Genomic DNA, 15,699 nt, shown 5'->3' with positions numbered 1-15,699 from the left:
GGAATCATCCCAGAACTACACGTGAGGATCTTGCCAATGATCTCCAGGCAGCTGAGACCACAGTCACCAAGAAAACAATTGGCAACACACTATGCCGACAAGGATTGAAATCCTGCAGTGCCCGCAAGGTCCCTCTGCTCAAGAGAGCACATGTCCAGGCCCATCTGAAGTTTGCCACTGAACATATGAATGATGCAGAGGACTGGTTGAAAATGTTGTGGTCAGAGGAGACCAAAATCGAGCTCTTTGCATCAACTCGCCGTTTTTGGAGGAGGAGGAATGCTGCCTATGACCCGAAGAACACCATGCCAACTGTCAAACATGGTGGTGGAAACATTCTGCTTTGGGGTGTTTTTCTGCTAAGGGGACAGGACAAGGGATGATGGACGGGGCAATGTACCATCAAATCTTGGGTAATAACCTTCTTCCCTCAGCCAGGGCATTGAAAATGGGTCGTGGATGGGTCAGCATGACAATGACCCAAAACACACGGCCAAGGCAACAAAGGAGTGACTCAAGAAGAAGCACATTAAAAAAGGTCCTGGAGTGGCCTAGCCAGACTCTAGACCTAAATCAGATTGAAAATCTGTGGAGGGAGCTGAAAGTTCGAGTTGCCAAACGTCAGCCACCAAACCTTAATGACTTGGAGAAGATCTGTCAAAATCCCTCATGAGATGTGTGCAAACCTGGTGGCCAACTACAGGAAACGTCTGACCTCTGATTTTCAACAAGGGATTTGCCACCAAGTACTAAGTCATGTTTTGTGAAGGGGATCAAAATACTCAATTCCCTCGTGAACATGCAACTCAATGCATGTAACAAATTATGCACTTCTTTTGAATTTTTTGTTGCTATTCTGTCTCTCAGTGTTACAATACACCTGCCATTCGATTTTTAGACTGATCATTTCTTTGTAAGTGGGCAAACATTCAAAATCAGCATGGGATCAAATACTTATTTCCTTCACTGTAAAAGAGCGAAGGTTAATCCTGAGTGGCTAAACTAACAAAGAAATATTAAAGAGAAAAAGTGGTCTTTAAAGAATTTAAGGCAGATGGTTCATTATCAGCACTCTAACACTATAAAGCATGCAATAGGAAAGGCAATCAGGGCAGCTAAAATAGATCACAAGAGCCACAGAGCAGAGTAAAAAAATAAATATATTACACAGTAAAAAAGCAAGGTCAGAACATATTGGCAACATAAAAGATGGCGAAGCAAAGTTGGTTACAAAGGACAAGGAGAAGGCAACTGTACTATTTCATAAAAAACTATACTAAACGCATTCTTCTCAGTTTTCACAAAAGAAACAGAGGGGTATAGTAGTCAAGATTGCATAATTTGTAAAATGCATCAGAGAGTGTACCCTTGTGGTACACAGAATCCAGTGTCCGAAAGACTTGAAAAGCTTAAGAAATGCAAAGAAAACAAAAATCACCTGGGCCAAATGGCTTACACCCGAGAGTCCTCAAAGAAATCAGCCAGGTTATCATTCCTAATTTTTAGGGCCAATATGCTGACAGGAACGGTACCAGCTGATTGCTAAAGGGCCAATGTGGTAACAATATTTTAAAAAAGGCAGAGGTATATCCCTGGAAACTACAGGCCAGTCAGTCTAAAATCAACAGTATGTAAACTATTGGAGGGGATAACGGACCATGTCCAAAAATTTGCTGAGGGAAACAATAGCATTAGTTTTACCAAGGGTCACTTTTGCAAATCAATCTGTTAACATTCTACAAGGAAATTGTGACCTGGCGCTTGAGCTTTTGTCAGCCCATTCATCCTCGGTTCACACGTGTGCAGTGCAGGCTGTGGCGGGAATGGCAGCTGGTACTTTCCCCCTTGCCCAGGCCTCCTCCCTCCCTTCAAGGCAACTCATCCCACTTCCCTGATGTCCTGGACTTCCAGTCGCACCCATCCAGCTCACGGCGCTCCGTCCTTGCTGCAAACACATTGCCTTCCACAGTTGTTCCTCCATGAGCTGCCATGACAAAAGGGTGTGTCAAGGCAGGGTTCCATCATGGAGTGACTGAAAAGCTGGCTGTGTCAGGGTATAAGGAGAGTGGAGCCTGACCATACACAACGTCGCATGGTGACCTCGGTTAGCTTCTTCCTGTCTGAACTCGGCCCTGTGCCCACTCTGTCCTCATGTAGCTCATGAAGAGTGTCAGGGAGGCTGGGGACATTAAGGTGATGGTGGACTTTGAGTAGTGTTTGAAGGACTCGCCCACTTAAGGTAATGTCGGGGAAGGTGCTGTAATGTGGGGAGAACTCTGAAACTGATTGAATGTAGTCCAGAGGTGCCATGGAAGAGTTGGGGCACACCAGGGTAGCCAGACACTGCCCGGTCCTGGAGGTAACCGCTGTGTATGTGTATTGGGGGGGGGGTAAGGGCTCACACTGGGTGGCTGAGAGGAGGAAGTGTGAGAGTCAGGAAGTAGTGCTCTGTGGAGGACACCATCCACTTGGGGGTGGGGGGCAGGCAACATTATCTACTGACGCCTCACCACATCCTACACAGAAATTGGCACTGCAAGATCCTGGAGGGGACAGCGGTGTAGGTTTCTTTATTAGGCTGGGAGCAGGTAGGGGGAGTCAGGAAGTAGTGCTCTGTGGAGGACATCATCCACTAACCCCTCACCACATCCTACCAGTCCTACACAGGGACAGACACACACACCTGGAGGGACTGTGTATGTGTATTTATGGGGGGTCAAGGCTCACACTGGGTGGCTGGGATCAGAAGAGTGAGTCAAACCAGTCCTGAACCAGTACAGGGGGAGGATGCTGTAAAAGACAAATTACTTATAATTGCCAGCCTCATGGGACTGGCAGGGTAAGTAAAAGTAATTTATAACTTTTGATTTATTCTGCTATTTTATACTCTGAACATATTTAAGATCTGTTATTTTTTGGGTTAAATATAAAAAGCTTTGTTAGTTCAACAGAAAAAAAAAGGCTTCTAACTTTTTTTTAGTTGGCTCCTAGATTCAAAGCAACTTTTTCAAACCCTGAAACAGAGTATACTCAGATTTGTCTGTAGTAGTAAGTGGGGTACCCAAAGGCTCTGTACTGGGACCAATTCTGTTTAACCGCCTCCCACCCGCCATATAAGGAAATGATGGGCCCAAGGCGGTGCTCTCGTTCTGGGACGTCGTCATATGACGTCCTCCCACTCTAACCGTGCGTGCACGCCCCTGGGGGCGCACAGCGTGGCGATCGGTGATGCGCTGTGTTCCTGGGACACAGCGGATCACTGATCAACGGAAAGAGCCAATGACATCGGCTCTGTCATGTGATCAGCTGTGTCCAATCACAGCTGATCGCATGTAAATAAGGAAATTCCGGTTATCGGCATTCCTCTCCTCACAAGTTGTCGCGCTGACAGCTCGAGAGGAGAGCCGGTAATCGGCATTACTCAGAGGGGACATGTACACTAATCATCAGTGTAGCCCCATCAGTGCCACCTGTCAGTGCCCATCAATGCCACATATCATTGCCCATCTGAGCTGCCTTTCAGTACCACTTCATCAGTGCCCATCACTGCAGCCTCATTAGCGCACATCAGTGAAGGAGAAAAATCACTTAGTTTGTTATAAAATTTTGTAAATAAGAAAACATTTTTTCCCCCAAATTTTCAGTTGTTTTTGGTTTATCAAAAATTAAAAAAAAAAAAAAAAAAAAGTGATTAAATACCACCAAAAGAAAGCTCTGTCTCAAAAAAATTATAAAAATTTCATAGACTACAATGTTGCACGACCACGCAATTGTCAAAGTGCGACAGCGCTGAAAATTGGCCTGGGCAGGAAGGGGGTACAAGTGCCCTGTAGGCAAGTAGTTAAATTGATTCATAAATGATAGAGGGCTGGCATAACTAGCTCAATCTCAGCGTTTGCAAATTATACAAATCCACAGGTAAGTAAGGCAGTACCTTGACAAAAGGATACAGAAACTCTGTAGGGGGAGAAACTCTGGGGATGTCCAGGACAGAAAAAGATCTGGGAGTCCTAGTTGTAAGGAGATACATCTTTAAACTAGCATCCATGTTGTATAATGCCTCCATTTCAGATATGTAACAGTTTACATGTAACAGCTCAAGTTTCGTTTCTCAGGACTTGGTTTCTATTTCTTTGTAAACTGATTCACCCTATATGGTGCCCCTCTGCTATTGCAGTTTCTGCTTATGTAACTATCCTGATAAAAATGTAATGTTTCATTGGCTATCCTGACTGGCAACGCCTGTTGAGTTTCTGTATAACCGTTCTTGTTTTGTAATGAACTTTCAGAGATACAGCTTTTACACTTCGGTGTCTGGAGCTTTATTTCTCCTGGATCCAGCAGGTAGAGATAAGTGAGGACAGGTCGAGCTACATATAGACAGAAGTTGATTGCATCACTAGTAAACAACAAACTCAGCAATAGCATGCAATGCCAAGAAGCAGCAAGCAAAGCTAGCAGAACATTAACATGCATTGAAAAGGGAATTTTACTCAAGAGATAAAACAATCCTGCCACTTTATAAAACTCTGGTTCAGCACATCCGGAGTATGCTCCCCAGCTCTGGTCACCAGTCCTCAGGAAGGGTGTGCTGGAACTGGAGAGAGTCCAGAGAAGGGCAACAAAGTTAATAGGGGACTAGAGGACCTCAGTTAGGAGTAATGACTACAAACATTAAACATTCTCCCTGGACAAGAGATCCTTGAGATGGGATATGATGGCGATATACAAATATCCTAAAGCGGAGTTTATTTGCCTCCGCCCTCCCACCACAGCCATATTTGGCACCTTTTGGGGGGGAAGCAGATACATATTTTTGACAGGTACCTTCTCCCACTTCTGGCTCAGTTTGAAGTGAGACAAAGTGAGACGGAAGTTTGGCCCCCTCCTCCCTCCCACAGTCCCCTGGGAATTTTCACAGGTCCCAAGAGACTGCTGGACCAATTAGGAGGTGCAGCGGGCACCAGGCTGTGAAGCCGCAAGCTGTCACAGCCTGGTGCCCACAGTTGAGATAGGGGAGGCAAGTGTGTGTTTATTAAAAGTCAGCAGCTACAGTTTTTGTAGCTGCTGACTTTTATTAAAAACACTAAAACGGCTGGAAGTCCGCTTTAATGGCAATTCTGACAAAGAAAAACTATTCAGTCTCAGAGAGTGTAAGACACGGGGCCACTCAATGAAATTGGAGAAAAAGCAGTTCAACCTTAAAATACATAGGAGGTTTTTCATGGTCAGAGCGGTAAGGATGTGGAACTCGTTTCCACAGTTGGTGGGACTCAGCAGGAAGTATTGTTAAAAAAAAAAAAAAAAAAAAAAAAACAACACACACCACACTCTTGGATCGGCTTCTTAAACACAATATACAAGAATATGAGTTTGAACATGAACACACACCCACACACGTGTTGAACTTAATGGACTGATGTCGTCATTCAACTTTACTAACTATTCCTTATTAGCCATTTTTTTCCCCTTTCAATTTCTATTTTCAGTCCATTGTTATGAGGTTACCGAACACTGTCACGGAATTGGTCAGTTTTAATGTTTTTTTTTTGTGCGCAACAAAGTCACCTGATGTTGTGTCTCCGCAAATGTGTGACTGATTTTATATCAATACCTGAGATGTTTAACATCTGAAAGTTGTTCTGGAATAGATGACATTTAATTCTACTTTTTGACTGCAACTCTACTTGTGTAATGAAAAAGATTAAACATAAAAATATTTATACGAGTAAGATAAAAGCCTTTGACCATGAGAGGGAAAAAAAAAAAAAAAGCCTCATGTAGTTAACATAACAAATATAGCTTTTTAGGAATCGATGTTTACACACTTACTTCACTCATCTGCTCTGGCAAGGCAACAGGATGAAAATGTTTTTTCAAAGCCTTGAGTAATCGATCTGCCTATAAATTCAAATAAGAAAAGGTAAGTAAAAGGGAAAAGTTAAAAAAAAAAAAAAAAAAAAAAAAAAAAAAAAATCACATGCCAAACCAATACTAAACACAATAAAACTTCAGGAAAAACATTCTGTGCATGCAACTTTTTTTTAGGAGACAACAAAAATGCATGTGTAGTGCAGAGTATCACTGTCAATGATGTACAAGGTCTGACAAATGCCAAAAATAGAATTTTACCTATGGCTGGGTAACCAGCATGCACCTATTGTACTGCATTGTTAGTACAACATATCTTCTGGTGAAATGCAAGACCTGATAAATCCCAATAATGGGATCTCACCTGTAGGGTGTAGCAGTCACAAATATTGCTATGAAAAAAGGTTTACCATTCAATTATAACCAATACTGTTATAAGGCTATTCTAAACCTTATGAGTATTCAAAGATTTCAGATCTCTGTATACCATCATGGTGTCTTGGGTAAGATGTTGTACTAGATAAATACTTTTCAACATGGGTGTTCATATCCCTATGTGCAGGAAATCAAGCAAATTCCAAAGATACATTTATATACAGACAAAATGGTAAGCTCTGTTTCATACACTGTAAATTTAGCAATTATAACAATATCAGACAATTATATAGCCTTGTTGCATATAATGCACAGCACATCATGCAGTCTATAATCTGCTAAAAAAAAAAAAAAAAAAAAAAAAAAAAACATTCAAGGACCTTGCATAGCTGCAAAACATTTAACAGATTCTGATTCTATGTTTTGTATAGTCAGCTACACTGTCGCTTTCATAGCCTATAAGTAATATGAAAGAACAAAAAGCATCAGAACAAGAGTAACTGAAGAAATGCAATCTATTCCATAAGAAAATAGTTAATCTAAAACTTGCATAGGCATTCAATCCACCATATATCAAAGGGAACCACTAAATGTTTTAAACAAATTCCATGTATAATTTGTAATGGAAATTTTGGGCCTACATCTTCATGAAGGTTATTGACTGTTGGGGGATTACACTGCAAAAGACTCAATGGAGCTGAGGGGGATGGAAGGCAACTTGAATTTCCTGTTCTTTTATTTAAATTGACCATTGCTCGGAAGCCCACCCATTTGTGTGATTTACTTGGGTAGGTGGGTTTAGGGATGGTCTTTTGGAAAGTGTATAACACAAAAACAAAAGAGCCCTTCCCTTTCGTGCCATGTGCCTTCCACAGCACAGACCTCAGAACATCAGGATGGCTGTAATGTATCACCAGTGCTCTGTCTTTTTCTTGTAACTATCTCTTTCTTGTAGCCTTTGTATTGATAACATTCTGTATTATATTTTTCTTTTATTTGATTAATAGAAAGCTTCCTTGATGTGTAAATAAATTAGATCTTTATTTTTTGCACAGTGGTTATCTTTTAATATTAACACTATTGGCTAAATTCAGGTATAGACAAAAGGTTATAATCACTTATTACGTTTATAATCTGTATAGAATCAAGTAAATAAGTGTGGGTAGGTAAACCGCCAAAACAACTTGCAGCTTCTGTGTGGCATTGACCATATGTGTGAAGGATCCAGACATCCACACGTTAGTTGAAATTTAGAACTCCATCACAGGGTGCATAACGATTGTAAAAAAAAAAAAAAAAGTGTCATCCTAGATACTGGCAATACTATGAAATTTTAGGGGGACATGGATTTTATAAGCACTACACTTTTCTGCTAAAACAGACAATTTTAATGAAAATTCACATATAAAACATTGTTCATAATTACAACATATTAAAACAACTTTCTGAACTACCCTGGTATCATAAAGACCCCAAGTACCGTGCGTCAGCCATAACTTAGCAAAGTGCTAGACGGGGCTTCTTGATGTATTTAGGTAGAAGCTCAACAGGTTTTGCAAGAATTATCACTTCTTCAGGAGTGCTGTTGATTATTTCTGGGTATACAAAGAACACAAGATTGTTCTAGGACAAGAGTAAAAATGTTGCCGAGGCAACAATATCAAATTACTTACAAAAGCTACTCAATGCATTTGCACACAAGATAGTCGTAATGAGTGTAATCCAGCAGATGCCTAATAGGTGTGGGAAGACATCCAAACATCCACATGTGAATTCCAAGACAGGTACTGCAGATTTCAGGGCTCCAATAAATGGAATTTTACACCCCTCATAATACACAATTCTAAACCTCCGAGTATATGCTCTGATCTCTAGAAACTTGGACACTAAGCAAATGCAAAGCCCCATCTAGCGGCTAAACCCCTCCACAAAATGAACAGTGAACAATAGCAGTAAAAAAGTATAACTCACTAATAATGGACTCACACCTTAGCATTTTTGCCTAAAGAAAATTTAAACAAAGTATTGCCAAAAGCTACTTCTCCTATGGATCACAGGAGTGCAGTTTGTTCTGCACTCATGACCCATTTTCAGCCAAGAGCAGGCTGAGCCAATTGCTGATCCAGGCATTTGAGTGGATTTGGAACTTTCCCCAGCCTGGACCAGTTGTGATCCACAGCTTTGGCAGGCTTGGACCAGTGGATCCCAACTGGTTCAGGCTGTGGAAAGTCCCAAATCCACTCAAATGCCTGGATCGGCAGTTGGCTCAGCTGAGCCGATGGGAGACTGAGCCAGCCCTTCCCTCCCCTCCTCAGCCCAGCTCTCCAGTGAGCACTGGAGGGGCAGAGCAGAGAGCTGGTCACTGACAGGCATGACTGAAAAGAGGGCGAGCACTGAGAGATCAGCTGTGTATGATAACTCCGTTCTTAGTGCAGAGGACGACAGATGCAGCAACAGATTATATGCCACCTAGGTGAGTATACTTCTACTTCTCCAGGTCCAAGGCCTCCAGAGCAGCTGTTGTGAGCAACTGAGGCACCAGTCCACCACTGCTTTGGGTAGTGCCAACTCCCCGACATCCTGGAAATGGCAAAGTGGGGTTTCCAACAGTCAGCACCACTTCAACTAACAGACTTCTCTGCTGCACTGGAAAGGTAAATCCAAGATGGTGCGGAGATGACGCACTGAGATGCAGAAGGACTGCTTCCAACTGCAGCATTTCGGCTTCCTCCATCTACACAGTGATTTGCCTTTAATCTCAGCGCTCTGGTGAGGTGAGAACCGCCACCCAATAGTTCCAGCACCAGTATCCCGGCTAAAACTAAAGGATAAGCAAGGGGACACTGAAGGAGAGGAGCAGGGAATGGTAAAGCCATCTCCTTTCCTCCCACAGAACCCCTAGAGAATTTCCCTGCTTCTACTCAGTTTTTGACCCAAAGGAGATGCTGATCTCCCTTCAGCACTTCCTCAATCTGGACATGGTCAATATGTTAGCCAACAATAACTCTTCTGAAAATGCTTTACAAGAGAGTGGTACATATTGAGCATAAAAATGGAGAATGTGCTGGCAGCCCATAACGGTTTAGTGGAAGCATGGAAAGACCAGCATACAGATCAACAACAGATCCAGACCAAATTGGCAGACCTAGAAGACAGGACACAGTGGCTGTCTTTTAACACCAATAAATGAATATGGACTCTTATAATTTGGTCTGGCACCCATTCCATATATGCACCATTTTTTTTTGGAAGCATGTTCAGCAGACCAACATTTGAGCCAAGGACCCTCCACAGCACCACTGCCAAATGGAAAGTTTGGAGAAATGGAGTTGCATTACGGGACACATCACAAACTTACTTTAATCCCTTGACCAACTGGTCCTCCAGTTCTAGATACACTTGGGGCATCTGGGTAGAAGTCAAGGCCTGACGCACAACTTTGGGTCGATTTAGTCAATGTCTGATACACTTGTGCTGTGGTCAACACGTACCAAAGCGCCAACCAAGCAATGGTGAACATGAAATGAGCCACCGTGGCCTTGTTAAGCCTGGAAATGGGGGATCCACCACGTCGCAACACAGGGGGGCAGAACCGGCGGGAGATTAAAAAAAAAAATAAATAAAAACATTACATACACACAATATATTGTAATCTGTTAGGATTACATTACTGTATCAAACCATTTCACCTCAGTTTTGTCCCTAGTGCTTTGTCCAGTGCCCTGCCTGCACTTTTACCATTCTTTCTGCCTGGAAACTTGGGAACGTCCATGGCATCCAAAAAGCATCCCTTCAGGTCAAAAGTGGTTTTAGAGCAGCTAGAAAACAGCGATAGTGAATTAGAATCACTTGCAGAATTGAGAGATAGCAATTTGTGGGGCAATTCATCATCATACACTGAAAGATATGTCAGCGACAATTCTGCAACTGAGCTCAGTGATGTGCAAACTTAGTGCTCCATTTCAAGTTTTAGTGTTCTTGGGTTGATTACATTATTGTATTAAAATGTATTATAATAATTTATGATTTAGTGTTTCAAACTTCATAATACCCGGGATGTTTACTAGACTCTTGTTAGGACAGATTTAAGTGAGTTATTCCTAAGAATTACAGGCCTACAATATAAAACAAATTTCTATGCAAAACAATGTACCGCTTTGACATTCAAAAATATTGACATAATCAGACCGCTAGGGAGGTTAGGAAGGGGTGGGCTCCCTCCAAGCATACTTGCTCTTAATCTATCAGTTCTTATATGTGTTTGTTTGTGATGTGCATTGCCCTATCATGTGCACCTTGCTGCAAATGCCATTTATAATCTGCCATTTTTTGGTACGTTAAGGGGACTGAAGGACCCACCACCTCCAGGACTGGCTACAGTGAAGTGTGCTCCTGAGACTCCAAAGAGACCACACACCCAGGTGGGCATTGCTGCAATTCGGAACCCCACGTGGTACCAGGGCAGGAAAAAACACCTATATAGAAATTATAACCACTTTCTAATATTATAAATATACAACCAACCCCAAAGCACCAACAACACCTTCACCCCTGAAGACTTAACAATTGATAAACAGAAAGTGCTTGAAATGAATAAAAAAAATGAAAAAATACCCTAAAGTGTTCTCCAAATAAAGGCTAATTTTCATAGCAATGAAAAAACAAGTGTCCAAAGGATTGTAGTTCTTCCAATATATTCCACAGCAATATACCCTCAAAAAAAAAAAAAAAAAAAAAAAAAAAAAAAATCACAGTGCATTATCCTTTAAATATAAATATAGTGACTCAAGTGACATAAAACCACTTCCGGTTCCCGTGTGAGTCTTGACATCACTTACCTTGACGCGTTTCGTCCCTTAGATCCCTTATGATTAAGTCGACGAAACGCGTCAAGGTAAGGGACGTCAAGACGCACACGGGAACCGGAAGTTGACCGGCGGCCATTTTGTAAAAGGGCAAAGTACAACTTCAGATCTCTGGATGTTTTTCCTGGATGGCAGCAGGTTTCTACTTGGTATTTATGCGATTTTAAAGTGTTAATGTGAGCAGCTATATTAAAGTTTATTGGATTTTAACATTGTTTGCGGGATTACATTATGTTGTCCCTCATATCGTTTACATCTATATGGTGCCGGATATATGGGGATACATGGAGTATCATGGTTAATGGATCTGGATACGCTATGAAGAGAACGTAGATATTGGGGAGTTCTACAAGAGGGTCATCTCCCACCAGCATATATGATATTGAAAGCATCTTTGGTTTTGATTATTGGTAAGGGTATGCATTCCTTACCACTATTAGAAGTGTTACAGTGTTAGTGTGAATATGAGCACTGAAAAGTGATTCACATACAAAGTGTTTTTCACTGTTTGGATTTACCATTTTTTCTCACTTTATTCACTTTTTATCACAAAATAATAGTTTTGGTTTTATGTCACTTGAGTCACTATATTTATGATATTTAAAGGATAATGCACTATGAGATTTTTTTCTTTTTTTGAGGGTTTATTGCCGTAGAATATATTGGAAGAACTACAATCGTTTGGACACTTGTTTTTTCATTGCTATGAAAATTAGCCTTTATTTGGAGAACACTTTAGGGTCTGGACTTTATTTTTGTAGTTGTCAATAGAGTATTTTCATTTTTCATTTTTTATTTTTATTCATTTAAAGCACTGTTTATCAGGAAAAAACACCCCCAGGCAGAGCCCAGCAGAGAGAGGGAACCCCCAGGGAGGACTCACCACCAGAAGCTGCCAGTGTCATCCACATGTCCTGCAGACCGTTTCCCACACACAGCCGCATGCAAGGAGTCCCAGGGACCGCCTCCACGCTCTCAGATATACAGGAACAAAAAAGAGATGTCCTACACTTAAGACCTCCCCCATCCAGCTCCCATAGCCCAGATAAACACTTGGGCACAGGCAAAATGGCTGTTGAGCATGTCAGCCACAAGAAGTCTCCAAAATCACGGCCATCGGCGACCAGAGCAACATTGGTGGGCACAGCTGAGCCCCCAAACCCCAGGAGGAAACTTGGGCACCCCCCCCAGGCTCAAATGGATGGGCTGAAACTGCGGGGAACAGGCAAGGAAAGACACAGACAGCAGGTAGGAAGGCGGGGCCTGCGATGCACGTGGCAGCACCCACATAGGTGGCAGGCCAGCACCCAGAACCCACATCCACCACTGCAGCTGAAGAGCCCATTATGCCCCAAACTGCCCATAAGCAGCTACAATATATTGCCAAAAGTATTGTGATGCCTGCCTTTACAAGCACATGAACTTTAATGGCATCCCAATATTAGTCCATAGGGTTCAATATTGAGTTGGCCCACCCTTTGCAAGCATAACAGGTTCAACTCTTCTGGGAAGGCTGTCCACAAGGTTTAGGAGTGTGTCTATGGGAATGTTTGACCCTTCTTCCAGAAGCACATTTGTGAAATCAGGCACGGGTGTCGAGCGAGAAAGCCTGGTTCGCAGTCTCTGCTCTAATTCATCCCAAATGTGTTCTATTGGGTTGAGGTCAGGATGAGGCAACTCATGTTCCTCCACCCCAAACTTGCTTATCCATGTCTTTATGGACCTTGCTTTATGCACTGGTGCGCAGTCATGTTGAAAAAGGAAGGACCATCCCCAAACGGTTCCCACAAAAATGGAAGCATTAAATTGGCCAAAATGTCTTGGTATGCTGACACCTAAAAAGTTCCCTTCACTGGAACTAAGAGGCCAAGTCCAACCCCTGAGAAGAAACCCCACACCATTATCCCCCTCCAAACTTTACTTGCCTGACTGCATTTCACCAAGTATACAGTTTTCCTGGCAACTGCCATATCCAGACACCTCCATTGCCAGATAAGGAAGCGTGATTGGTCACTCCAGAGAGTATCCACTGCTCTAGAGTCCAGTGACAGCGTGCGTTACACCACTGCATCCAACTCTTTGCATTACACTTGACATAAGGCTTCGATGCAGCTGCTCGGCCATGGAAACCCATTCCATGAAGCTCTCTACGCTCTGTTGTGCTAATCTGAAGGCCACAAAGTTTGGACGTCTTTAGCTACTGACGCTGCAGACAGCTGGCGACTTCTGCGCACTGTGTGCTTCAGCATGAGCTGACCCTGCTGTGTCATTTCACGTGGCCTACCACTTTGTGGCTGAGTTGCTGTTCCCAGTTGCTTCCACTTTGTTATAATACAACTAACAGTTGACTGGAATATTTAGTAGCAAGGAAATTTCAGGGATGAAGTTTGCACAGGTGGCAACCTATCATAGTACCACACTTGAATTCACTGAGCTCCTGAGAGCAACCCCTTTTTAAATCACAAAATGTTTGTAGAAGCAGTCTGCATGCCTAGGTGCTGGATTTTATACACCCGTGGCCATAGAGGGGATTGGAACACATGAATCCAATGATTTGGAGGGGTGTCCCAATACTTTTGCCAATATACACTGCGTTCCAAATTATTATGCAAATTCTATTTAAGTGTCACAAAGATGAAATAGTTTGTTTTTCAGTTTAACTCATGGATGGCATTATGTGTCAGGGCTCGATTACTGAAAACAATCTCAGACACCTGTGATAATTAGATTGGCCAGTGAGCCCAATTTAAGGAAAAACTACTAAAGGACGGTGTTCCACATTATTAAGCAGAGCACCATTTTCAAGCAATAGGAAGAGAAAGGATCTCTCTGCTGCCGAAAAGAGTGAAATCGTTCAATGCCTTGGACGAGGTATGAAAACATTAGATATTTCACGAAAACTTAAGCGTGATCATCGCACTATTAAGAGATTTGTGACTGATTCAGAGCACAGATGGGTTCGTGCAGATAAAAGGCACATTGAGGAAGATTCCTGCCAGATCCATGCATCGGATCAAGAGAGCAGCTGCTAAAATACCATTACATAGCAGCAAACAGATATTTGAAGCTGCTGGTGCCTCTGGAGTCCCACGGAGTCTTACAACTGTGCATAAACCTTCTATTCGGCCACCACTAACCAATGCTCACAAGCAGAAACGGCTGCATTGGGCAGAAAAATACATGAAGACTAATTTTCAAACAGTCCTGTTCACTGATGAGTGCCGTGAAACCCTGGATGGTCCAGATGGATAGAGTAGTGGATGGTTGGTGGACGGCCACCCTGTTCCAACAAGGCTGCAACCTCAGCAAGGCGGTGGTGGGGTCATGTTTTGGGCCGGAATCATGGGAACAGAGCGGGTCGGCCCCTTTAGAGCCCCCGAAGGTGTAAAGATGACCTCTGCAAAGTATGTGGAGTTTATGACTGACCACTTTCTTCCCTGGTACAGAAGGAAGAACTATGCTTTCTGTAATAAAATCATCTTCATGCATGACAATGCCCATCTCATGGTGCAAAGAATACCTCTGCATCAATGGCTGTTATGGGGATAAAAGGAGAGAAAGTCATGGTGTGGCCTCCATCCTCCCGTGACCTCAATCCTATTGAGAACCTTTGGAGCATCCTCAAGCAAAAGATCTATGAGGGTGGGAGGAAGTTTACATCCAAACAGCAGCTGTGGGAGGCTATTCTGACATCTTGCAAACAAATTCAAGCAGAAACTGTCCAAAAACTCACAAGTTCAATGGATGCAAGGCTTGTGAAGCTGCTATCAAATAAGGGGTCCTATGTTAATATGTAACGTGACCTGTTAAAATGTTTAAAAAGTTAAAATGTTGTTAAACGTTTGATTGAAATAGCTTTTGATTTCAGTAAAAGTGCTGCAAACACAACAAATGACAATTTTCAGTTCTTTACAACCTATAAAGTGTTTCGAAACTTACTGTGCGTAATAATTTGGAACAGTGCATTGTAAGTGTTTTAAGTTTAAAAAAAATACTGTTATCAGGTTTGTTCAATAAAATTTGAATTTTACGCTTAATAGTTGATAACATGAGCATTATGCTGTTATTTACATCAATTATTTAAGTAAATGAGAAAAATATAATTTGCATAATAATTTGGAACACGGTGTAGTGTATAATGGATGGAAGTTGGGGGGTATAGTAAACCCAGCAAAGGCAATTAAGTTGAGAAACCGATCCCGGGAGAAAATCATGACTTTCAGGGGGAAGTCCTCAAATGATAACAGGTGCTCCAGCAGGTCAGAAGAAATGATACGGACAAATTGTACATGTGCTGCATGATGAAGCTGCAGAAACCTAAAAAAAATGTGGTTAGGTAGACGGTAGAGGTCCCTTTGCATGTTGAAGGGCAACAGAGAGCCCTGTGGCATAATATGTTTGAGTAGGGTAATTCTATGTCTGGCCCATATGGAGAAGTCTGGGATCGTGTGGAAATGAGAAATATTGGGATTGCCCTATAAAAGGAGTGTAAAGAGTATGTGTCATATGCTGCATATTGAATTCTGGCTTATTTCCATACAAAGGGTGTAGTTTTCATGGGGACTGTGCAAGTTATGTTTACAAAGAA

The 15,699-nt window shown here is 42.3% G+C and overlaps 1 protein-coding gene across 2 annotated transcripts in view; it reads right to left on the bottom strand.

Moving 5' to 3' along the window:
* NUSAP1 (nucleolar and spindle associated protein 1) overlaps nucleotides 1-15,699 on the bottom strand; it is a 354,820-nt gene that overhangs the window by 330,467 nt on the left and 8,654 nt on the right. For both annotated transcript variants that reach the window (XM_089686683.1, XM_089686682.1), the window contains exon 2: nucleotides 5,833-5,901. In XM_089686683.1, coding sequence (XP_089542809.1) covers nucleotides 5,833-5,901 — 69 coding nt within the window. The remainder of the gene's footprint in view (nucleotides 1-5,832; nucleotides 5,902-15,699) is intronic.

This window comes from Staurois parvus, unplaced genomic scaffold (genome assembly GCF_062004578.1).
Source record: "Staurois parvus isolate SC_StPar_1 unplaced genomic scaffold, SC_StPar_1.0 ptg000406l, whole genome shotgun sequence".
Classification (NCBI taxonomy): domain Eukaryota; kingdom Metazoa; phylum Chordata; class Amphibia; order Anura; family Ranidae; genus Staurois; species Staurois parvus.
This window is presented reverse-complemented; position numbering and strand designations above follow the sequence as displayed.